Source organism: Fundulus heteroclitus, chromosome 13 (assembly GCF_011125445.2).
Source record: "Fundulus heteroclitus isolate FHET01 chromosome 13, MU-UCD_Fhet_4.1, whole genome shotgun sequence".
Classification (NCBI taxonomy): Eukaryota; Metazoa; Chordata; class Actinopteri; order Cyprinodontiformes; family Fundulidae; genus Fundulus; species Fundulus heteroclitus.
The window spans coordinates 11,529,412-11,554,426 of NC_046373.1; the positions used below are offsets into that span (position 1 = coordinate 11,529,412).

General features: G+C 39.5%; 1 protein-coding gene and 1 non-coding gene across 3 annotated transcripts in view; one reads left to right on the forward strand and one right to left on the reverse strand.

The window, feature by feature from the left end:
• Nucleotides 1–25,015, reverse strand: part of ctnnal1 (catenin (cadherin-associated protein), alpha-like 1) — an 84,629-nt gene that overhangs the window by 22,098 nt on the left and 37,516 nt on the right. For both annotated transcript variants that reach the window (XM_012878884.3, XM_012878883.3), the window contains exons 2-6: nucleotides 15,161–15,350; nucleotides 7,079–7,266; nucleotides 4,038–4,157; nucleotides 2,650–2,739; nucleotides 2,253–2,423 (exon numbers count right to left, since the gene is read on the reverse strand). In XM_012878884.3, the coding sequence (XP_012734338.2) occupies nucleotides 2,253–2,423; nucleotides 2,650–2,739; nucleotides 4,038–4,157; nucleotides 7,079–7,266; nucleotides 15,161–15,350 (759 nt within the window). The remainder of the gene's footprint in view (nucleotides 1–2,252; nucleotides 2,424–2,649; nucleotides 2,740–4,037; nucleotides 4,158–7,078; nucleotides 7,267–15,160; nucleotides 15,351–25,015) is intronic.
• Nucleotides 1,583–1,664, forward strand: trnas-cga. The gene has a single exon. It is a non-coding gene; the product is annotated as a tRNA-Ser (tRNA).

Here is a 25,015-nt window from a genome sequence, read left to right on the forward strand (position 1 = left end):
TTAGTGAGTGCGATGGAGGGGTTTTATGGCGAGCTACGCAGCCGTATTAAGAGAACTACAAAGTGGGAACGTGTGCTTTACAGCTGCGATGGGCCGAGGCGCGTCTGAAGCTTTGACAGACACAATGAATGCAGGAGTGATTATTCTGCTAACCCGGCCAGCTTTGACCTTTTTCAGTTTTTGTAACTTTTCCAACCACAGATTTCAATGTATTTCACCTGGAATTTTATGTGATCAAATGTTTTTACAAATGGAAATCTGAAATCTGAATTTTTTTAGATTTCCTGACAAAAAAACTGTGTGAAACAAGTAGTTTTGGGGTATGTCTCTACCAGTGTTGCACATCTGGAGTAGGGGTGTAAATCACCAGCTTTATCATGATACAAGGTTACATCGATTTGTTTGGATGGCAATATTTGCTGATATAACAAAATCTGTTAAGATTTCCTATCGATGCCACCCAATATCCTCTCTCATCTAACACTATTATTCACATTGATATTAACTCAAAAAAAATGACGTGACCATTTTACTTCAAAGCAGGTATTTAAATAAAACAATATAATAATAATAATAATAATAATAATAATAATAATAATAATAATAATAATAATAATAATAATAATAATAATCACCTGTTCCCTCTAGTCTCATTTCTTGTGAATTTTAAAATAAAGGTGCATCTTAAAAATGACGATTTTCATTTTGCATCAATGTAATTGGACCGTAAATCATTTATTTGGCACATCGATGGGGATCGGTGTTTTGTTACACCCCCAATCTAGAGACAGCAACTTTTACCCAGTACTCTTCAAATCAAATAGGTCAAGCTCAATCAGACTAGATAGAAACTGTCTTGCCACAGATTCGCAGTTAGCTTTAGGTCTGAACTTTGACAGGACCTACAGTATATAACGTACAGAAATGCGTGTATCTAAACCACAACTTTGTAGCTCAGGTACTATGTTTAGGGTTCTTGTGCTGCTCAAAGGCAAATTGCCACCACAGCCTCTAACAGCTGTTTTGTCCAGGATCCCATGGCTGAGGGTGATGCTGAAAGTTCGGGCTCAGAGGTGGGTAGTAACTAGTAGAATTTACTCAGATACATTTACTTGAGTAATTCTTTAACAAAATGCATTAGTTTTACTGCACTGTACCTTTCACTTTTACGTCCGTCCTATTATTAAGAAGTATCGCTACTCTTACTTGGGTAAAACTTCTAGCTACTCTACCCACCATGAGTAACGTCATTCAATAAAGAACAGACTTGTTTTAATTAGTAAATGAACCAGAGAGACACACCTGTACTTTATTTCAAAGTGAGACCTCTTGTTTGGATGTTATAATTAGTTACTCAGTACTTGATTAGCTTTGCTACCAAATTCTTCTTTACTTAAGTAATTTCTTGGTCGTTTTTCTTTTTTTTTTTACTTTCGCTTGAGTAAAAGCATGTTGAAGTACTGCTACTCTTACTTGAGTACAATTTTCGACTACTCAACCCACCTCTGCTTGGGATATTGTTTTATAACCTAACCATCCACTTTATTCTCCTCCATAACTTTATACCAGACCCGTCAGAGAAGTCATGGTGGCTGAGAGGTTAAGGCGTTGGACTCGAAATCCAATGGGGTTTCCCCGCACAGGTTCGAATCCTGTTTGTGACGAAGTTTGATCTCAATCCATGTGTTGTCAGGATCAGGTTTTACTCTTTCCGTAGGGGAGTGCTGGCCTAGTGTTTAGAGCAGCACGCTTGCACTCAGAGAAGGATGCAAGTACCCGGTTCGATCCCCAGCGCCTGCACTCTGGGCCCCTGAGCAAGACCCTTAACCCCAGAACGCTCACCGGGCGCCGCACATGGCAGCCCACTGCTCCCCAAGGGTGATGGGTAAAAAGCAGAGAACACATTTCGTTGGTCTGTACTTGTGACAGTGCAATGACAATAAAATTGAATTCTATTATATTCTATCAGATGTGCTCCTTGGTCTTCATGATGCGTTCATCTTTACAGAACAGCCGTATTTATACAGAGATTTTTTTAGGGCAATCTGCTGCACCAGATTTGATTTAAGGGGCAACAGAGGGATGTAAACGCTTGCCACATTACATTTATGTTTGTGGTTGTAATGTGACAAGATGTGCTAAGGTTCACTGGATACGGACACATTTGCAAGTCACTGTGTAATAATACAAGCGAGCAGAAAATCTGCGGAGCGACGTTCGCCTCATTTCTTTATAACAAAACGGCATTCTACCTTGAAGTCTTTGATGGTGTTGTAGATACTCGTAGGGAGGACCTTGTTCTCCCCGCAGCTCCGCGCCTCGGTGACTATCTCGATGACCTGTTCCAGGGCGCAGCGCATTCGGTGGAACACGGCGTCTTTGTTGATCCGTGCCGACTCACAGTCCGGGTGCCTGAGGCAAGTCTGCGGAGGGAGTTGGATGTGAAATGTCAACCTCTAACCTCTTCTTCTCTCTCTTCCTTATTCCTCTTTTACTTAACGTGTCTCGAATCAATTACTGCACAGACCCAAGCACGTTGGAAGCCTTGATACTGAAGAAGGCGGAGAGAGGCTTCAATTTTTAAGCTGGACATGATCAATACACTTTTTTTCTTTTTTTTAAAAAAAAAAGGCCCGAGGTCAGTTTTACCTTGGAGGCAGTGAGGAGCATCATGGTGCATTTCTCCAGCACCGCTCGGGCTGCTGCCATTCTCGCCTTCTTCTTCTCGTCTTTCAAGTCCTACAACACACAGGCACACGCATGCACGCACGCACATAGATACCATTCAGACTGATGCCTTTTATTTTAGCAAGGACTTCTTACAATTCTCAGGGTGTCCAAGGGACATGAAGCATAAAAAAGTATCCCGCTCGGTCGCCAGGATATAATCTGGATTTGTCTGCAGGTTGCACGTGCAGTTTGGTGGGTTATCTTTCTTTTTTCCTTTTTTTTTTGAAGAAAAGAGAGAGACAGTACCGGAAAATAAAAGGAAAATCTGTTTATGTCACTCTGCATGTATTCTACATGAAGATACGCAGATTGAATTCTGAAGGCAGAGGATTTGAAAACGGCAGCTGAATCAACTCCTCTGCAGGCACTCTGCCACAGATTACAAAGACGACATGATTATCTGTCATTATTTTTGCCTCTCCGCTCATCTGGTTTCAATAGCCGAAGATGCTTTTTTTTTTTTTTTTTTAAAAAGTGCTTTTTTTTTTATGTGTGAACATGGGGAGTCCATGAGTGGGAGTAAATATGACACAAAAAAAAAGTGGCGAATGAGGAGAGGAAGCATTAGCAGCGACGTGATGTGTGTATCAAAACCTGAGCCCCCGATGAAATTCAGACAGACTGATGGCGGATCCTCCCTCCCAGAGTGAATATCACAGCCGCTGCATACCAGGTCGGCTTCTGCAGGCGAGGCGCTTTAGCTGCAGAGGCTGAACGTATGCATCAAAGCGGGATTAGCAGTCCTCTGACAGCACAAAGTTTAGAACCCCTAAACTCGAAGGCTGGTTTTTTTTTTGAAGCTCTGGAGTGCATGTTTTGTTTTGCAAATGTGCCGCTATATGGCTGAGAGAATGCACCACGCGAAAGCAGGGGTCAGCTGGTTTCCAGACTGAATCGTGATGTAAATATTCTTTGAGGAGCGTGAGTCACAACTGACCTGAGCGTTGCTTCTAAAGGCTGGAGAGGCAAATAAATATGGATAAGTGAAGAAACTTTGCAGAAAGAAGCCCGGCCCGAGGAAGCCTTCTCATTCAATTATCCAGATGTTTTTTTTAAATATGTAAATATTTCATAGTTGAACAATTGATTTGTTCAGAGTTTGTGCATCCACTGCAGAGTTCAAAGTCTAGTCTTACCACCTTATCTCAGTGATCTGAATTTATATTTAAAAAAAAAAAGCACAGTTTAGTGCAGAGCGTCCACATGAGAAAACAAACAAAAAAAATTTTTACCCAAAGAAAAATTGAACGTACTATTTCATCATTAAAATACAATTAATGTAATCTAATAATTGCATTGCTACTCACGTTCTGTCTGTCTCCTGTGAGGTGAGCAAACTCCACCATCTCGTTGCCAAACTGGCTGAAAATCTGCACGAACTCCTGGAAGGTGCTGACTCGTTCCAGTTTGTCAAGTGTTACAAGAACCTGAAATGGGATATGTTGTGATATGTTTTGGAACGCGTCCTTATTAGCAGTGACAGAGGACATTTTATACAATGTTCAGATAGCAACAAAAAAAAAAAGGATCTTGCAAGATTAAAAGTTGGACCAATTATGTTCAACATACAGTCCATATTGAACATATTTCACATTTTGTCACATTATAAACACAAAAATCTGTGTTTGATTAGGAATGTATGTGATAAGGGGAGGGAGGGGGATTGGACATGTATAAGCTTTTGCTTCTTCCATTCCCCTTTCAAGCCATGCATATGTATTGTTTATCAGTATATGTATTGTAAAATGTGTGCAGGTTTGAAATAAACTTTTGAATTGAATAAGCAACACAAGGTAGGATTTACTTATAAATTAGGAGTACATTTTTACCAATTTTTACCAATAAAGATCTAAAAGGCAGGGTACAGACAGTCATAAATTAAGTTGTAGAGGAGTTTAAAGCCGGTTTTGCTAACAGGATGAGACCCGGAGCACGGTTCAACCTGTCACCAAAAACTTAAATGAGTATGGCACTGGCGACAGCCCACCAAGACATGGTAATCTACTTAAACTGACAACCTGTTTAAGCAGAGCATTAAAGGGGACACTTTAACTTTTTGCATGTTTTTTTGTACTTCCATTTGGGTCTCTGCTGCTTGTGGAAACAGTTTTAAAAACCTGCTGATTTTGATGTAATATCAAAATCGGCAAGCACCGCCCCTCACCTAACAACACTCCGCACATGGCAGGTTTAGCCAAAAGACTGCAACTGAGGGTGAGTTCTGTCTCTACTCTTGTAAAGCTGCAGATGATGGACATGCAAGCACTCAGTGGCGCCTCTTGTGTGCTTCCTTATTGCTGTTCGGCATGAGCATTGTTTGTCATTTAGTGTAAGCTAACACTAACAATAGGCTACAGATAGCCCTGTGTCCATTTAGGAACGCACCATTCAGATACTGCTTGCTGCATCTTTGCCGTTTGTGCAGGGGGTTCCACTTCTTCAGCTTCTGGGTCTGACTCAGGGTCAAAGTTGCACAGTTGTACCATCGTGTTTCTGTTTGCAGCCACTTTCATGTGTATAAAGTGCAAGTTTAAACATTTTTGGAGTTGGAGGGAGTGGCTAGTTACAGTTTATCTGCATAAAAGTGGCAGAGCCCTGAAACGGCTCATTCTGAAAGAAGCTCAAAACGGACGGAACTGAGGAGGTAAAATCTCATTATTTGAGAATGATTTTGTGCATAAAATGCAATTAACATGTTTTGTATATCAATATACCTGTCCTAGCGTGTTTAAAAGGAAGCATAATAGGTCCCCTTTAAGCAATCAAGAGAGCTGAAAGAGCTGTAGAGATCCACAGCTCAGGTTGGAGAATCTGTAAATGATTTTGGACAACTATCTGTTGTGTACCTCACAAATCTGGCTTCTGCACAGGAGCGGAGAGAAAAAACATTTTGTTAAAAGAAAGCCGAGTCAAAACTGCAGTTTTCCACAAGCCATGTAGGGACACAGCAAACATGTGGAAGAATGCTCTGATCAAACGAGAACCAACCTGAACTTTTTGTCCAACATGCAAAATGCTCTGTGTGGTGGGAAACAAATGTTTTCATCTCCCTGAAAACGCCATCCCTGCTGTAACACATCATTTTGACAGCATCATGCTGAGGGGTTGTAGAGACTGCAATAGATTCAAGACTGAGGCAGAGGTTCACCTTTTAGCAGGACAAAGGCACTAAACACAGTTGTTGAGAGCCACCGTCCTGCAGCTTTTACAGACATCCCTGATCCAACACACTTGAGTCAAAAAGCTAAACTATTTCAGCAGCATGCCATCCAGTTCTGCAGAGGCCTGGTTTTGAGCCATCGAGTTGACTCCAGTACTTTGGAAAAGGGGTGCATCTAAAAGTTGCAGGACGATGGCTCTCGGAGACTGGTGCTGGAGACCCATGGTTTAGATCAAACCACATTCATGAGTTAAAGTTAGCCAGTTAAAGGCCAGATCTAAATGCAACTGAGAATCTGTGCCAAGCCTTAAAAGTTGATGTTCACAGACACTTTCCATCCAGTCTAAATGAGCTGTAAATGGAGCAATTTGACAGCAGAATAAAAAAAAAAGGATCAGTTTTTAGATTTGCAAAGCAGGTACAGAAATACCCCAAAAACTTGCAGCTATACAAATGTACACCACTGTTCAGAAAATCTTAAAAGCCATGCGTCATTATGCATTTAGAAGCATTCACGGGTTTGTGCTGAGCAATCACTTAAAATCCTCATAAAATACATTAAAGGTGGTTATAATCTGAAAATGTGAAAAAGTTCGAGGGGCCTCTTGCAAGAGTCTTGTATTTACAATTTTCCTATTGATCACACAGATAAAATCATACATAAAGTATTCGAGTTAAGCAGCCAAGAAGCTGCATTTCTGTTAATAATAATAATCTGTGTGAGCTTATAATTTAGTTGTTGAGGATATGCTAGCTGGCAGCACCAATGCAACAGCAGCCTTTATCTGTGCCGCATAAAGAGGAGGAAGAGATCTAATTGTGTTTGCCAGTAATGGAGAACAGAGGGCTGTCGACCGTCTGTCCAAACAGAGCAAACCAGTCATGATTAGGCCCCTGTTTCCATTCTTGGCCCGGCCTGAAACAACATCCATAACACATTGTCTGGCTAAGAGCACAGGCAGGTACAAGGGAGAGACACGGCCTCTCGCTGGGTGTTTTTTTTTTATGTGGCCACTAAAAGTGCTGCTTCCCCTCAATTACGTCCAGAGTACTCTTTCAGAGGGGGCCGCTGTTTGCTTATGAGCAAAATGAAGAACTTGAGGGCAAATATTCTTGCGTGCGTGGATGAGGAGAGCTTACTGATGTTGTTCAGGGTAGTGCTTCTCATCTCAGTCTGCTTTGCTTTACCTTGTTGCGTGATGTGATTATCTGTTTGATGACGATGCGATCAGCAAGGACAAGGACTTTAGTGACCGACGAGAGGAGCAGACGGGCAGCCTTTACCATCCCGGTCCTGTCACTGAACACAGTGACGCGGCCGTCTGTTTGGGGCTGCATGGCCGATCCCACGTCTGTCAGCTGGGCTATAGCGTCACCTGGAAGAAAAAAGTGACAGGGAGGCCGAATCAGGTTCACTGGCTGGGTCAGAATAGCCTTTTTACTTGTCGCTCTGTGAGGAAATTCGCTGTCATCTGAAAAGAGATCTTTGCTTCACAGTCATCCCAAGTCTCCAATTACCCCTGCTGCCTGTGTACCGTTTTCCGCCGCACCTTTTCCCTCCACTAAACTTTCCATTAATGTGCTTTGATACATTGCTCTGTGAACTGCTAGTTTCAAGAGCAATAACCTTGTCCTCCATGTGGAGAGTAACAATGAATGTCCCTTGGACTACTATCTAGTAAGGACTCTTCCTCCTAGTATTTCTGTATTAAATAAAGATTTTCTTATTTTTTATATAATGAACATTTTTGGGACATTTGAGTTTCAGGTGTTCATTAGCTGTAAAACATAAAAATTACAGAGATAAATGCCTAAATTGTGTCAGTGTGTCATGGACAATGTAATTTTCACCTTTTTAACTGAATTACAGAAATAATTCAGTTAATTGCAATAAAATTCAAATTTTTTGCAATGCACCAGGTGGTATAGATAGATATAGATATAGATGTGGATTTGTTTGGTTTTCTTTCACAAACTAATCTGATTTCTTAACTTCTAATCTTATAAAACAGGCTGAATCTAGGGTGCAAACAGCTAATTGCCAAAAAAAAAAGCTTGCTCCAAATGTATTTTTTTCACATTGTACATACATCCATCCATCAATCCATTTTCTGACTCGCTTATCCCCCTGATTGTGGTGCTGGTGCCTATCTCCAGTGTTCACCGTACATACATATATTTTCAATAATTCTCAGGGAAAGAATTTAAAGTCAACCGCACTTCACTTTTGCACAATCAGATCGGCCTGATCCTTTCACATTTGGATCCCTCCTAAAGTAAATCACGCAGTCACACTGAGCTGTAATCTGCATATGAACTTCTTGATACAGAAGAAACGTAATATAAAATGTACAAACTAGTTGAGATGAGAGGTGAATTATTTTGCTGGCTCATCAGGAGGCATCCTAAAGCACAAACTCAGTTCGTGGTATAGATGGATTTTGTACTTTAAAACTTTGCACTTCTGTAGGAGAGGGTGAGATCAAAGAAACCTTCAAACTTGAAAACTAAACCGTAACTTTTGAGTTGTAAGTTTAAACAATCACCCAGCATTCCTTATCAAGAATGTGCTGCGAGACAGCTTATGATTTATAGGTTGATGCAGTAGCACTTTCACTCATAAACCCAGTCAATAAGATTAGGAGGGCAAAAATCTGTCATCATAAATAACTTCAGAAATAAGTTGACATGTCGTCTCTTAGGAAGAAAAAAACAGAATATAAAGAAGCTGTGAAAACGTTTTTTTTTTTTTTTTTACTATCAGGCAATGTCTTTTTTATGCTGTCGAAGCAGAACAAGAGCTTGCTGAGAGTTGCAAACATCCCATCTGGCCTGAAAGAGCCAAGAGATCTGCAGGATGTGGAGGTGCTTTGTTTTTCCTGATATCATGACTTCTTGATCTGAAATAGAGATGCGCTGGCACGATAAAGATGCAAATATTGCTCAAACTTCAGATTTGGGCGAAGTTTGGTGGGTAGCTATTTTTAATGTTGGTACTAAAGTAAAAGGTAGGGTTTTCTAAAATTGAGAAAACATGTTCCTAATAAAGGCTTTCTGCATGTTTTTTAGGAATGCCAGTAAATGTAGACCGCTGTATATTTGTTACATCACACTATAATGTGCCATTTTATTTACTGTACCAATCCTCACGACTGTGGGTATATTTAAGGTGTGCTTGATTTGTAATCTGACGTCTGAATTTCCAAAATTCTGAGCCTGAAGAAATCTACTGGAAGTTGAAACTTCGACTTGGAAAGACTGAGCTCCCACAGATCAAATCCAATATGGCTGCAGTGCTTTGAAATGAAATGAAAGGTACAAAAAGAAGCTGTTTGCTTGAACATCTCAGGGTCTGTACCTCAATGAATCAGTCACACACGTTGCACTGTGCAACATCTATTTGTCAGCACATCCATTTGGTTTCTGAGGGGATGGAGTTGTATACCGTTATTAGCTTGATTTGCTAACTGTTGTTAGCCTGTGCGCCAAGCATAACAACAAGCAAACCATGCTAGTTCAGTAACATGCAGCTTGAACCAAAGTTCAGTTGGATTTAATGCAATTCCCAGTTCAGGATTCAGAACTCCAGGATTAATGGAACGCAGCCTTTGGTTCTGAGTCATTTCTCTGGGAGCCAAAACCAATGTTGTTATGTGAGACAACATTGTTACGTAATGGTATGCCCGTCCACCGCTCCCCACCTCTAGGAGTAAATTTACAATAACATTGCTAACTGCATGGTTTGTTGGAGGCGGTTTTACATGCTAAAACTTTCAAAGCTGATGCAAAACTGGTCTCAAGAGGTCTCCCTTTTTTTATTTACCTTCCTTTATTTTATTCTAAAAGAACACATTAGATGCTTCCATTAAGAGGAAAGCATACTTTGGAAACAGACTGAGGAGGAGATTCATAAAAGGAAAAAGCTCTGACAGTAAAAGGACCAGGTCACAGGCTGATATCACGTCGTGCAGCTCAATTCTCTTCTTGGTTTGGCTGGTCCTTTTTAGGGAGCAGCCCAGACAAAGTGATTGCATCTGACAGGCTGTTATTCAGAGCCAGCAAGTTAAACTTTGTGGCCACGCTAGCAGGAGATTGTGTCCAGGTCCAATGACTGCGCTGTGGTAGTTAGCAAAAAATCTGAGTTAATGCTGTTTTGCCTATATATAAGGGTTCATTGAGCCTAAGTTTAGAAGCTTTTCATTATAATCTGTCTTCAATTAAAAATGTGTAAAGTTTGATGATATTTACATTTTCTTTATTAACCAGAGATTATTCAACTATTAAACAGAATAATTAACTTAAAGTTCTTGAAGTATTCTTTTTTAGTGTAAAGAGTTTGTTAAGACTTAATGATTTTATTCATGTCCACTTTTAGGTTTACTTGTTACTTCACTAAATTAGTTCTTAATGGGTTTATATTCTCATTCTCATTCAAGTAGTATGCTGCAAACTTGTGACCGAAGGGTTGCGAACGTGTTTAAGCTAATCTTGCAAATCCTCTCTTCCCTCAGTTAGAAAGTGAGGTCATAGAAACAAGAAGCCACACACCAAAATTGGCGACCTTCTACTTTGCAATTTACCTGGTGATGTCAAAGGTGCCTGTGTTTATTTTTCACGTGCTCATCAACGCTCTTATTTGGTTGTGGAATCTAAGGTGCTGCTGAGCTATGTATGAAGTTGATAATAAAAAAATAAATGAGGGGATTATTAAAAAGAGGAATAAATAAATAAGCTATATAACATTTATGTGTCATTGTATAATTTAAATACTGCTTATATTTATTTATTGCTTTATTTTTGTGTGTTTATTTTAGACTTATATATTTATTAAGGAATGTATTTATTTCTAAATTTATTTTTGATTATGACAGAGTCAGTCCTCCATACTCACCCCTTCATCACTATGTAGAAAGGTAGTGGGAAACAAATTGGCCGCATTTCTTTAGTTATAACAACTAAGACTTCAAACATTTGACTGGAAACATAAAGTAGAAAATGCCTTTAGAGTTTTTTCTTCCTTGTCTGACGTCGTTTGTGTTGTAGTCTGACCTTGCTCTTAGTATATCCTGATACGGTTCAGATAGGAAGATCAAATATACATCAGTCCTTTGCTAACTAGCTCTTCTCTCCCTGCTAGATGTATAAAAGATAAAAACAGAACAAAGCTTAATTCTTTTGATCATAGAAGATGTATACAAAAAAAAGCAGTCAGACTTCAGAATAGATTTATATTGAACAACGGCTGAAAGTTTTTTTCAGGGCCAGCCCAAAGGGAGAACTCAGAATGCATCTTTGTGCACGGCAAATAGTAAAAACTGGAGCAAATTAGTCACAGCAGGCAGCGAACATGCATGCATTTACACATGCATGAACAATCAGCTCCACCTATGTGCACAGAGACTCACAAGAACATTTTCTCATCAGCCGGCTGTCCTCCCCGACAGCAGCCTCTTTGTCAGAGTTTTAGCCGTCATTACAAATTAGCAGCGTGAGAGGATTAAATGCTTTACTACACTAGCCTGTTCCCCCAGCGTTAACCCATTGTTATAGCGCCATGTTTAAATTCTTGAGTCAGTGTGACATTGCCTCCAATCTGTCCACAAACTGGAAGCAATGTCAAACTGGTTCCAGTTTGTGGGCAGAAAAAAAAGTTTAGGGGGTTTGTCTTGCAATTGGCGGGTTGCCGGTTTGATCCCCTGCTCGGACTGTCTCCTTTGTTGTGTCCTTGGGCAAGACACTTCATCCGCATTGCCTGCTGGCAGTGGTCAGAGGGCCCGGTGGCGCTGTTGTATGGCAGCCTCGCCTCTGTCAGCCTGCCCCAGGGTAGCTGTAGCTACTAACATAGCTCACCACCGTCAGGGTGTGAATGTGTGTGTGAATGGGTAAATGACTAAAACTGTACTGTAAAGTGCTTTGGAGGTCGTCAAGACTAGTTAAAAGGCGCTATACAAGTACAAGCCATTTACCATAATTTACCTTTTTGATAAATAACACTGGATTTATTTATCAAAAATAAATATAAAATATAAAAGTAGAGAGAAAAAGTTTTGTTGTCTACAACAACTGGACTTATTTTCAATTAAGATTTCAGTAACGTCCAGAAATCCAGTCATCAATGCTGTTGGAAAAGGTTTCTCCACTTTTATCTTGAAATGTCTCCTACACGTGACGACTAACTAAACAAAACCATTGACCTTAGGAAGTTTTTCAGAGCATTGTGAGGACAACATTATGCAAAAACAAAATTGGGTAAAAATGTTTTACCTTCTATATTTGACTTAGTGAAACTTCTTTATATTTTTTTTACACTCATCATAACACTTTTAATATTGACTCCCTTGCAGTGACCTGTCATGAGAAAAAGACTCTGTGTAAGATAGGTTTATACGTGCAGATAAAAAAAAAGAATTGGAAAATGTAAGAAAGGAAGAGATGCACACAATGCATAAGCCCTGTGCTTGCAAAAACTTTTCCTTGAATCTTTCCTTTTTGCAGAAGTAGAAAAAACTGCTCAACACCTCTCTTGACGCACACACAGAGGTCCCTGTGCAGTTCCACTTAAAGCTACAGAAGAAAAACCCAATTTCAACTGTTATTTTCTTCCTTCTTCAACTGGAAATCTTACATTGATGTTTTATCACTAAAGTTTTTTTTTTCTCTCTCTTTTATAAAGTGCACAACATGCAATGATGGTGAAAGACAGTATGATATTACATTTTTCCTTTTAACAGTGTCGGAAGACATGATGTTTTAGGAAAATAACAGATTTTAATAAAATTAAGAACAATTTGATCATTGAATAAACCTGGCTGCCACAGGTCTTTTCAGCAAGTGGAAAAATGACGCTGCATGAGCTCTCCTATGCCATGTAAACCACACATCTGTGTCACTGCAACAGAATCAATGCAGCTGCGACTCAACGGTAACAGCAATGACCCCATAATCACTTTACATAATCAACTCCTGCGCTACGCAAATCATTCTCTAATTATGGGAACCTTGGGTGCTTTAAACTGAAAGTGAAATTTAAGCCATTTAATTATCTGACCACTTGTGGAGTAAGGGACTTTCATTTGAATATTTTCAGCTGAGCCATGAATATGAATAAATAACTAAATATGGTGTCATCACAGAAAGGTAACACACTCAGTCATGATGCAGCAGGACAGTGCTGTTCTCAGTGTAAATGTATTACACTGAATGAGAGCCCATCAAAAATGGCACATATACTTTTAAAGAGTTATTAGGCCTTTGTGTTCCACATAATTACCTTAATTTGCCCAAGTTCAGACACATATAACAGTTGTTTGATTTTCCAAAACCACAGCATACATGGGAAGTTAAGAGGAAGTGGGACGACACGGAATGTGTAAACATCAGGGAAATGGGACTATTTTATTCACACGAGATGCAGCAGGTCCATCCATAAATATGCACACAAAGACTTCGGTTCTTTTATGCTATGTTGATCCTGCATTACATTTTTCTAACTTATCACTCCAGTCTGCAAACAATGTTTAAAGGTGCATTGCGCAAGTTCTAGAGTTTTTGCAGAAGTCTGCCCCCTCTGGTGACAAGTTGAAATGACACCAGTGTTGGGCACGTACATGGAAGAAGAGAAAAAGCATCTGCCACTGTGACTGCACAGGTCTTTTGTTTAGAGGCGTAATGTCTTCTGAGATAAAAAGCTATATATTTGATAATCATTTCTTATGTTAATATTTTGTAGATGTGCATAAAATATTGTCAGTGACTTTGAAAACATTTTCATCCTTTTCTCATGAAAAATCTAATATTTACTTGTTTTAATTAATGCATTGATAACTGTACTATTATTCTTTAGTGTTACAGTTAAAATTTTTAATTAATATTAGAAATATATTTGATTACTGCACTGTTAAAAACTCTAGGGCTTTTAAATTGTCTATCAACTGCAACATCAAGAATGGTTCACACAGACCAAAGCAGAGACAGAAAAAGTCAAACTAGAATATTTCAACTACCAACAAGAACCAAGCATCAAATGTGGCGGTACTTTTCTTTTTGCACTTGTACAATGAAGCCAACTGGAGGTTTTTTTTACTTCACTACAGGTGAAAGGAGGCAGACTAGCTAACTGCCTGCTAATGCAAAATCATGTTAACTTGCAGGTGGGTGCTTGTATTCTTAAAACTGATCTGTTTATAACTTGTAACTGGCTTGTCAGATTTCCTGGATTACGATTACAGCCACCGAGGGTGTGCCTGAAGTGGGCAGGAAGAACAAAATATTCATGCAAACTTTAAGCCAGAAGGATTTTATAAAACTGTCTGCTTTAAAGTGTGAATACAGCAAATTACCTGAACACAACTTCCTACAAGTCTTTACAATAAGAGTTTTATACAGAAATGCTGTGCTCTGAACAACACTTAGATCATGTGATAAGATACTTCTTACTTTCAGTGTGTGAGTAAACTTTCTTAAATTACAATATAACCAATGAGTCTGAGTCATTTATTATGGTGATAAATCTGCCAATCTCTGCCATCCCATACATATGAAACCATGAGTTCTGATAAGACAAGCTCAAAAATGCATTTTTACAGCTGCTTTACATAAGCTCTACTTAAAAAGAAACATCCAATACAAATATTTAGTTGTTTCCGTTTTTCCTCTATTTAAATCTAACAGGTTGATGGATACTGTATTTTCCAAGGTAACAAACAGTGTTCGATAACGTTCAATTAAAGTCCATTATCCATGTAAGGACAGATTAATTCCCTCCTCTGCACAACACCCTTGGGTGCTGTGGCTGTTTTTTTTTTTTTTTTTTTTTCCTCGCCTTTATCCCCAACTCAATAACCACAATGTCTTTAAAGCACTCTGGAGGTCTTCTGGTGTAATACTGGGTGACAGCTCAGCTGTCCAGACTAATCGAAATTTGCTAAAATTTGATAACACGGTGAAGCCTGAAGGAGACGTGTCTGATGCTTTATGAAACTGTCACAGTTTGGCTTAACAAAACACTGATGAGAAACTCTCATCTTACTGACTGGTCAGCTCAGCACAAACTGACTGGAAAAGTCTAGATATCACAAAGCCTTTTTGTGTGTGCTTGAAACAGAAATATATAGTATTATCTAAAAAAAGAAGCATTCTTAGACATTTCTTCCTGCACGGTAAACTGTCACCTCGAAACAAAAGGCAACAGCATCACCACTGCATGAAATATAGATTCAATGTTTACGTAAAATGTGGAGTACCAGCCAGGTGCAGCTGAAGGTTTCCTACCTGCTCTGCGCGCCTCAAAGCATGCCTGACCCATCTCATCCTTCAGCTCTTGGTTTTCTGAGGCAATGGCCTCTCCAACGGTGACAAAGCGCCCCACTGCCACGCTCACAGCCTGACCCACGCGGTGAATGGCTGCCAAGGTTCGCTCAGACTTCTTTGGCCTGTCCTTGTGGTTAATCAGCGTGGTGATCTGCAGAAAGTTTCGGAGAAGGACAAAATATTATTCATCTTAAAATTTTTCCCCAAAAAACATTATTCTTATACAAAGAAAGCTGCTCAGTTGAATGAATTTTTACAGTCCAAATGGACAACTAATTGTCATTTAAATTACAGCCAGAATGTAATATATGTTCTTAAATCAACTATCCATTCTTTAGCAGTATACCGATATTTACGGAACATTTTGTCAAATTACTGTTGTAACATCAGGCTTAAAAACAGTGAGTTTTGAGTGATTGGTGATGATTTTTCTTGTACAAATGCCCTAACTTTACAGATGGTAGAAAAATCATGTAAAATTGTGTAAAAAGCTTCAGAAAAACATGGTATATTTCCTCAAATAAAACACAGATTAAAACAAAAATGTCCCATTATCACAAAATAATGACTTGCTGATTTTTCTTGCATCTTTGAAGAAAAATTACAAATATCCAAAGCAGTTGTTCTCGGTTTCCTACTGTAACAGAAGTCTAAAGCTATCAGTTGGTAAACGTTCATGGTGAAAACTTTGGGAAAAGAATAAGATTTAAGTGGTTTACATGTGAGCAGTTAGATCACATATGATATCAAAGGAAAAACAGCTAAAATGGCAAATATAGTTGTTTTTTTTTGGGATCTCTTGTATAGTAAAGTCTAATCCTGGCAATGCACAATAGAAACACACTCACATGTTTAATTTTAGTGATGGGGGTCGGTTATAAACAGATAAAGTCAGTCGTTAAATATTTATAGGCAGCTTCTTCACCTCTCCAGCTGTTGCCATCGTGAGTCTGAATGAATGCGTGCATGTCTGATAAATCATTTAGTTCGGGAGGAGGTGGGTGGTCATTTTAATTGGCATATGGCCGTAGGTGGCCCCAGAAGGGAATCTGTGACAGCAAATTAGCCGTACACAACATTGCATTCAAATGCCGGCTCCTTGTTGAGCCCTAATATGTCCGGGGCAACTTCCTGTTTTCCGAATTATCGCGGTCTTAAAAAGTCAAAGGCACCAAGCCAATAAACTGAAAAGTTTCAGAGAAGCAACAGAGATTTCTCAGGTCATGTGCAAACAAAATCACTGTCTCACTTATTGTTCCACGGCCAATGAAGAGAGAGAATTCCTTCAATTCAGTCAAAACCTTTGGTCGCAAATTTCTGAAATAACAAAAAGCCCAAACAGTCATAGCTTGTCCACCAGAGGAGCACCACCTACTGAGCGATTGAAGGTAAAGCTCTCAGAAGGGTGGGAAGAAAAGCAATAACAACAAGCATGTGTTCCAGTGAATTAAACAGCCTAGTGCAGACTTGGCACTTAAGCGTATAGCCTTGGCAATTAAGCCAACATTAACTTGTCAGGCTGCCAGACTTACTTGGTAAGGAAAGCTAATTATACCAGTGAATAACTAGTACTCTGAGAAGCGAGCGCTTTTACTGAAGCTCTTTAAATAAACTTAAATGGTATTAATTGTACATTTTTTGTTCAGGTCATTCGCCAATTGTGCACATTTCTTCTGCTAGTCAAATCTTAAGTGGGCTGATGGTCTTTTACGCGCTGTGGTTCTCTTGGCCTACGGTTGGCACATTTAACATAAAAGTGGCTTTCTATGTCCGAATGTCTGAACGCCTTCGTCTCACAAATTGGCAAAATCATTTATACGGCAGATCTAAGGTCAGAGAAAGACTTGGGTAAAATCAAGTTAAGACACTGCCTTTTTTCTTCTTCTTTCCCTATTATCCCTGAGTCTTATTTACAATACCCACTTCATATAGACTACTCATGGCAGCTAGGATAAAAGAGATGCACCTCTGTGCTTACATGTAAGAGACAAAGAGAGAGCGACCACAGAAGCCGCTGTACTCAACTACTTTCATGCTCTTTTTGTCGAAAAACCTTCCTGTCAGGACATATCGGATGGTCTTTTTATGCTTTCAGCTCTATGTTTTACGCCGTCATCACAACATATCCCAAAGTGCGCATTAGGCCCTTTTAGACTGTCAAGTATTATTCCGTGTGTCACTTTGTCTTTTATTTCTTCTGTTTTTGAATTACCTGTTGCAGCACGACAAGGCTTTTCAGTGACTTATGCACGAAAAAAAAAAGGGTCATGCTTCACAAAACACCAGCGATGAAATCCCAGTCAATGAAAGGCACGTCGTACAAGTCATAATCAAAACAGCACATTAGCATCAACAGCTCATAGCTGCCATGAAACACGGTGCTAGACGGGTGATGATATGGGGCAGGGTAAAAGGGAAACTACAAGTTTGATTTATACTTTTTCCTCTTTTATTAAACACGTTAGAAGCAATTGTATTTTGTGTGTGAGGAAGACTCATAGCCGGCATGATTTTAAGAAAACATTTTACGTGTATTGGATTACTTTGTGTTGTAGAAAGCTTCAAGTCTTATACAAGCTGTCAACAAAATTCCCATTTTTACTTGGTTTCTGTGTATCTTTTTTCCAACTTCTACTTTTGCTACCCAGAATTACTGCTCGAATGAGACTGAGCTTTGCTAAGGCAGCGGGAAATGTCTTTTATGTAAAACAGTCATGTTAGGGTAGAAGGAAGCTAAGGAGTGTTGGGTTTATACAGTGATAAAGAGAGGAAAGAGACGTTTCCGAAGAGAGAGAGCAGAAAGCAAGCACTCAGTGGGATTTCCTCCGTTAGGGATTACTAGGTTTGGTACATTTACCGGGCCGTGCAAACAGGAACAGGGCCGGGCGGAGAAAACATAATATTGATACAGTACCATCACACAGGGGAGGTTTTTTTTTGTGTTTGTGCATGCATCAGTGGAACTTTGTGGAAAGGTGAAAAGTGCACATTCCTTTTGCTTATGTCAGTGGAGAGAAGGGAAAAAAAAAATCACAATCGGCTAAGTTTAAATGTTGAGTTGAGAAAAAGAAAACTTTAGCAAAGTCCCACTGAACCTTTGACCACTCTAAGAACTAGTGAATATTATTTTTAACAAGCAGGCATCGGCTGCACAAACAACACATAGCAGAAACAAGAAGGTTACAATAACGGAGACCGTGAACTTTGCGAAATGCGTGATTTATGTTGTGAAAGTTAGAATTGTAAATGCTTTATACAGAAGAAAATCATACTATAAAATAAGTTGCTTCATGACTGCATGGAAACTAAACATTCATCAAGGTATTTAACCTTTCTAATTAAGGCTTAAAGCTTAAAAGATTTCATACTTTAGTACTTTTTCTCAAAACCTCCACATTCCCTCCTTCTGCTTTGTTATTCAACTAGTCAATACCTAAAAACTCAGCTCTAATCTCTTTGTTGTGCGTTATCAGGAAGGCTATTACAAGGCCATAAGAAAAAAGTAACACTATGCCTCACTGTGAATAACAATATGTTAACCAAGTCCACCAACTGGTTAGCAGGAAATTTAGGCCAACACCTCAAGGACACAGTGACTGACAATAAATCTTAGAGTAACAAAAGGTGGAAACATTTGTGGTTGCCTCCCATGGCTACGGATTGAGTTTCACTGAATAGGCCTGCTGAGAGAAAGTTTGATGTTATCGGATTCCTTCTGTCCTGCAGCCCAGATTTTTCCCCATACTATTCTCAATCATAATGTCAAAATAAAGATGATACAATTGTGAAAACAACTTTATTTAATTTACCTTTGGGATTAATATAATATTTTAGAAGTTTTATTGAACAGAACTCTTTTTTTTTTTCCTTATTTCTTGGCTTTTTTCTGAAGACATAGCTGTGTCAGTCAAAGAACAGCAAAGAATTCCTCTTTCAGAATGAGCCAGCAAGAAAAACACTGCATGAGTTTAAACTAAGAGGCCCACTGGGACTTTTATTAAACACACATTGCAGATGTTCATTACAATAATTGCTTGTCCTGTGTGTTGGCCTGCTTGTTTGTCCCATTTGTTTCACTGATCTCCGTTAAGCTCTACTTGGCCCAAAGACAGAAACAGTGAGTCAATGTGAGCTTAGATTTTGAAAGAAACAATAAATCTAAGGTAAATTCAGAAGAACTTGAAGGACATTTAGGCATGGGCGGTTCTACACAGGGGCCAACAGGGGCCAGTGCCCTTTTAAAAGTGGTCAGGGCTCCTGTTATGGCCTCTGTACTAACGACATAACACTGAATCAATTTCTTATGATGATATGGGCTGGAACAGAAGCCATAACTGGTTGGACCCTTGGGCCCATTTAATTTTTTACCTTTACATTTTTATTTTAAGAGTATTTTTTTTATTTTAACAGTAATTTTTAAATTAACGGGTTTCACCTGTAGGTTCAGCAGTATTGAGACAGACTCATAGTTTTCAGGAGTATGCTACCTGCATTTCCAGAGATACAAGTGTCTCTTTGGCTATGTGGCCCACTTAATATATTAAATGATAAAATTTGTCTCCGTTTTTCCTGGTTTAAATATAAAAATACTAGCTTCCCTACCATGACACACAATTTCCAGTGATGATTCTGCTTAGCAGTGTGATGAAGCTCAGCGTCTGTCGTTTCCTGCGTCTGTAAATCCTTATTAGACGTTCGTTTGTCTTATCCACTTCCCAAAAGCCGACTCTGTCAAGTAAATTCACCAAAAGTTGCCGTCTCTCCGCAAACAACGAAAATATAACCAAGCATAACTTCCTGAGTGCTACAGGCGCCGCCATTTTTATTTGCTTGATTTCCTCCTTCGAGCCTAGAGAGTAGTAGTACCGCAGGTCGTCACTAGGAGGCGAGGAAACCAAGGAACCGAGATAGCGTGATGTGTAAAGGGTCGTCAGAACCAAGCTCGGCTTGGTTAACTGATCCAAGCTCGGACCGAGCTCGACATGGATCGGTTTAACAAGGGTAGTGTAAATGGGGCTATAACTTCATAATGCTGAGAACGCTTTGATCCGATGGGGGTGCTCTCCGCCATTTTGTGCCTGGCAGTGGCATTTTATGGGCAGGAAGTAGGTAAGCCCTGAGTGGCAGCTGTTCACATACCTGTACGCACGGCCAGCCCGGCTATGTACACAAGAGATTGGAGAACAACTCAGAGATAGTGTGTGACGTTTAACCATAGTCCATCTAAAGACATACGTTTAGTTCTTCACAAAACTATTTTTTAGTTCTTTCTACCTAAAATAATGAGATTTCACTTATTGCTCCTTTAAGTAAAAAAACACAAATGTGCATATTCTGTTTTTGACAATTGTACGATTAGAATAAGAAAACTAAATAAAAACATAAAAAGTTACCAGCATAGGATTTCACAAAGGTACACACTAAAAACAAAATCTATTGTTTCTGCAAAGTGAGCTTCCAGGCCACCTCTTGTCAGCGGGGTTCTTAAGGACCGACAGCATACACCAAGACTGATGGCAAAAAAACCTGGGATTGGCACACAGAAGAGTGTTTCACTGTGATTTGCTGGCTTAAAACATCCTTCTGGTTGAACAAATTTGGCAGGTTCTGACGTGCATTCTGAACCATTTTCATGCAGTCTGACAGACTTTTCTTCAGGGAAATAGCCTACAACTCAGACAGAGGGAGTGTTCCTGCAGCAAGAATATGACAGAATCAACAAGCCATGACTGATGCAAACACGTAGCAAACTGTGAAGAACATATTGATAATTCTATTGATGACTTGATTTCTCTCCTTTATGACGTTTCTCATTTGATTGCTTTCTGTGCTGCACTGTGAATGACAGGTGACCTATCCAGGGTTTACCCCGCCTCTCGTCCAATGAGTGCTGGACATGGGTACCACCCCGCCGCAATCCTGTGAGGACAAGGATGGATAGGATGGATGAAGGATTTGCGACGCATAAATGCCATTTTCTGCTAATAGTGGCTCAACCAGTGATGTGACCTGCATGCAAAGCATTCACTCAGATCTTTATTTGTCATTTAATCGTACATTCAAACGGCATTTGTCTGCATTTAACCCATTCCTTAGGGTCGTTAGGCTTACAGCCTCAGGGGCTAAGGGCCTTGTTCAGGGACCCACAGTGGCTCCTGCAGCCTTTTCCGAACACAAGCGTCTTGCTCTAACCACTAGGCCATCTCTCCCTTAGTTGATGACATATAAATCCAATAAAAATCTAAATTAAGGACTATGCAAAGCGCATAAACTGAGTGAAAGGGCATATTTTTGTGAGTTGTGTTTCATTAAAATTTTAGAGCTAAATCAGCAAGTCAAAGCTTTACAAAACCCGTAGATTGGAAATAAGCCATAAAATTCTGGTCGGTTTGCACATAAAACTTTACAGCAGCAGTGCAGATACTGGGGGAGGAATAACTGAGCTCATGTTTGTGAAACCAAAAGATGGGGGGAAAGAGCATAAAACGAGAAGCCGTCCTCACGCTTGCTCAAAATATCAAACTTTTAGTGTTGTTTTTCTACAGCAATCTTGTTTTTCTGTTACATGAAAAGAAGAAGAAAATCTGCCATCGTTGCAGACAACCAGTGAGTGGCTCACGTAAACGGAATAATAAATACTTTCAGGTCTGATTTCAGCCTATTACAATACAAAGTGGTCGCTGTTGCACCCCAAACAAAGGCATTCGGGAAATGAACGGTGTCGACGAATTCAAAGTATTTAACTGCGAAGGGGAGTAAATAACATGGATAAAACACTAGACACTGTGAATGTTTGTCTCAACCAATGTAGGTTTCTCCAAAAAAAAGGTTCCCAGACCTCATTTGCATCTCTTAATCTGAACTTGGTGGTAAAAGCCAAGTTTCTGTTCAGCCTTTATTCCTGCCAGGAGATACGTCACTAGCTGTTCACCAGGGGCCATGTGTGTGGGAGACAAAACAAAAAGCATAAGGAAAGTGGCTCTGAACATGCACCTTAATAAGAGAGCACATTCTCAACAAACTGGCTGCAGGGAGAACAGAGTTCAATCCTTTGCTGGTCCATGGCCAGATTCTAGACTTTAAGGAGGTCAACAAAGGGGAGAAACATCTTGGTGAGAGAAGAAGGGAATATATGAAGTGTGGAACAGAATTTACAAAAGAAACTATACTTCAACTGTCTCTCTTTTTTATTTTTTTTGGTCACAGTATTTTTCATTCTTCCTTTTTAACTTTCTGCAACCTACATCCTCCTCTTCGCTGTGCCGTTGAGGATTCAAGTTTATCCACAGTGCTAAGCTGCAGCAGTACTGTAAAGTGTGATACAGCAGCAGCTTGCAGTATTTAAGCTGAATTCTTTAGGGGAAAGATTAAAACCATGTGTGCAAGAGAGTAAAAATATATAAGATCAACATCACCTCACTGTTTAAAAATGTATAGCAGGCCTTGAAGCTCTTTCTTTCAAATTGTAGCGTCAAAACGCACTGCAGATGCTGGCCACAAACTGAGAAATCGGCCTAAGCGAACAAAGCCAGGTTTCTGCGCACCAGCTGGTAATTATCACAAAAAAAAAAAAGTTTTAGTGGAACTTATCAGGTCAGCAGCCAATTAACAGGAATATTCTGTAGCGATAAGTCGTGCCCTCAAATTAAGGAAGCGCTCATTTTTCTGCTCTTTCAGACACCCAGCAAACAACGGAGAGAGCTGCAGACTCTGAATAGTTCACGGGGACCTTGTTACATTAAACCACAACACTGCAGCTCACTGTAGCTCCAAGCCAAACCACATCCATGCGTCACGTGCCATGGTACGTGTTCAGCTCTCTGGAAGTGAAACTGACCCGTCAACCAGTTAACTTGAGTTGAACCTGAAATAATACCAAAGGCATCACAGTTGAGGTTTATTTACTTGGGGGGAAGGGAAGTTTTCTTTTATCGTTTTACCGATCAGCAAGCAGTGCTGGCACTGTTATTATTTTTAGATTGCATTACAGGATGTGTAGGTGTAAAGGGTTAATTGGAGCCATGTATATCACAAAGTGTTGATGCCCTTTTGGGATTTAATTTAAAAACCCTTGTGTAAAAACGTTACACTTATACCTGTGGGTAATTGCCAAGTTGGACTTGGTGGAAAACACATACATCATGTATTTATTTAAGCTTCTTCAGGAATAAACAACAATAAATCAGTTTTTCTTTTGTTATTTATAAGATCAAACTTTGAATACAAAGAAATGATCAGATATTTCAGAAAACATTATAATGCATTAGTTTTTCTTCCTACTCTTTTTCTGCCAAGAAGCGTCAGTTTGTAGGAGACATTGGGTCAGTTTTTCTCTATGGAAGCATACTACTTTTTTGTAAAGCTACCCATTAAAGCATGTTTTAAATAATTTTTTAAAATATCAAAAATCAGCTAATTTAGGGGTTAGCTGTAAATCACAAATCCAGCCAGCAGTGTCCTTTGCATTTGAGGGTTTTTGCTTTCCATTGTTCTCTGTCCTTTAGGTACATTTTGGAATATAAACCCTTAAAGTTCACAATGTTTTTATGGCATGTATTTGTAAAGTAAATTAACTTGAAACCTGGAAAAAGAGAAACAGTAAGGAAGGAGGGGTTAAAGGATAGAAGTACACTAGGGAGAAAAATAGAAGGAAGGACGGATGACAAAGCTATGGTAAAAAGGAAACAAAGAATGAAATGAAGGAAGGAAAAAAAGAAAGACAGGAATTAAGGAACAAAGAAAGGACACAATAAGTTAAAGAAGGGCACAATAATGGAACACTGGAAAAAAGGAAGGAAGGACACAAGAAGAGAATGAAGGAATTAAAGAGAAAATGATACAAGAAAGAAACAAAAGACAGGAAGGAAGGAAGCAAGGAAGCAAGGAAGGAAACAGACAGATGGTAGAAAGCACAAGGACAAGATATAAATTAAAGACTACAGGTGGAAATGGAGAAAAAAAAGGGTTGCCAGTTCCAAGGGTTTGGGACTTTACTGAACCACAGTGAGAGACGTGAGTTTTTCAAATGTGAAAAACATGGAACCGTTCTTAACCTTCCCAGGACTGAACAACTTACCACAATTACTCCATAAGCACACCAAAGACTCCTCCGAGAGGTCACACAGGAACCCCCAACAACATCTAGAACTCTATCGACTGCACTTGCCAAAGTTAAGTTCAGCATTGGAAATTCAACAAAAGATAGAGACTTTAAAACCATGAATCTCAAAGGCCAAAAGAAAAGCTGACCAAACAGAGGCACGTCTCGTATTTGCCAAAAACATCTTCAAGATCTCCAAAACCTTAGAGAAAATGTTCTGTTGAGACAAAAACTTACCTTTTTGGAAGGTACACGTCCCATTACACCAAGGGTCAAACTAACAAAGCGTTTTCTAAAAACAAAAACATTGCACCAAACACGGTGGTGGTAGTGTGATGGTCTGGGCTCATTTTGCTTGCTCTAAATGATGGAACCATCAACTCTGCTCTCTAACGGAAGATGCTGAAGGAGGATTTCCGACTAACAGTTCTTGACCTTAAGCTCAAGCACACTTGGGTTATGCAGGAGGAGACTAATCCAAGGTCCACCACCAAGCCCAGCTTTGAATGGCTTTAAATGAGAGCCGGCTAAATGTTGCAAAAAGGATTGGGCCAGAATTCGTCAAAGGTGAGGTAAAAGAGCCCTCGTCATTTATTACAAAAGCTTCTTGTCATTTTTAGCGAGCTATTTGGTTTAGAAGGCAATCGCATTTTAACAGTTAGGTTTGGATATTTTATTTTCTCCTAACAAATTAAAATGTACTTATCTATATTTTA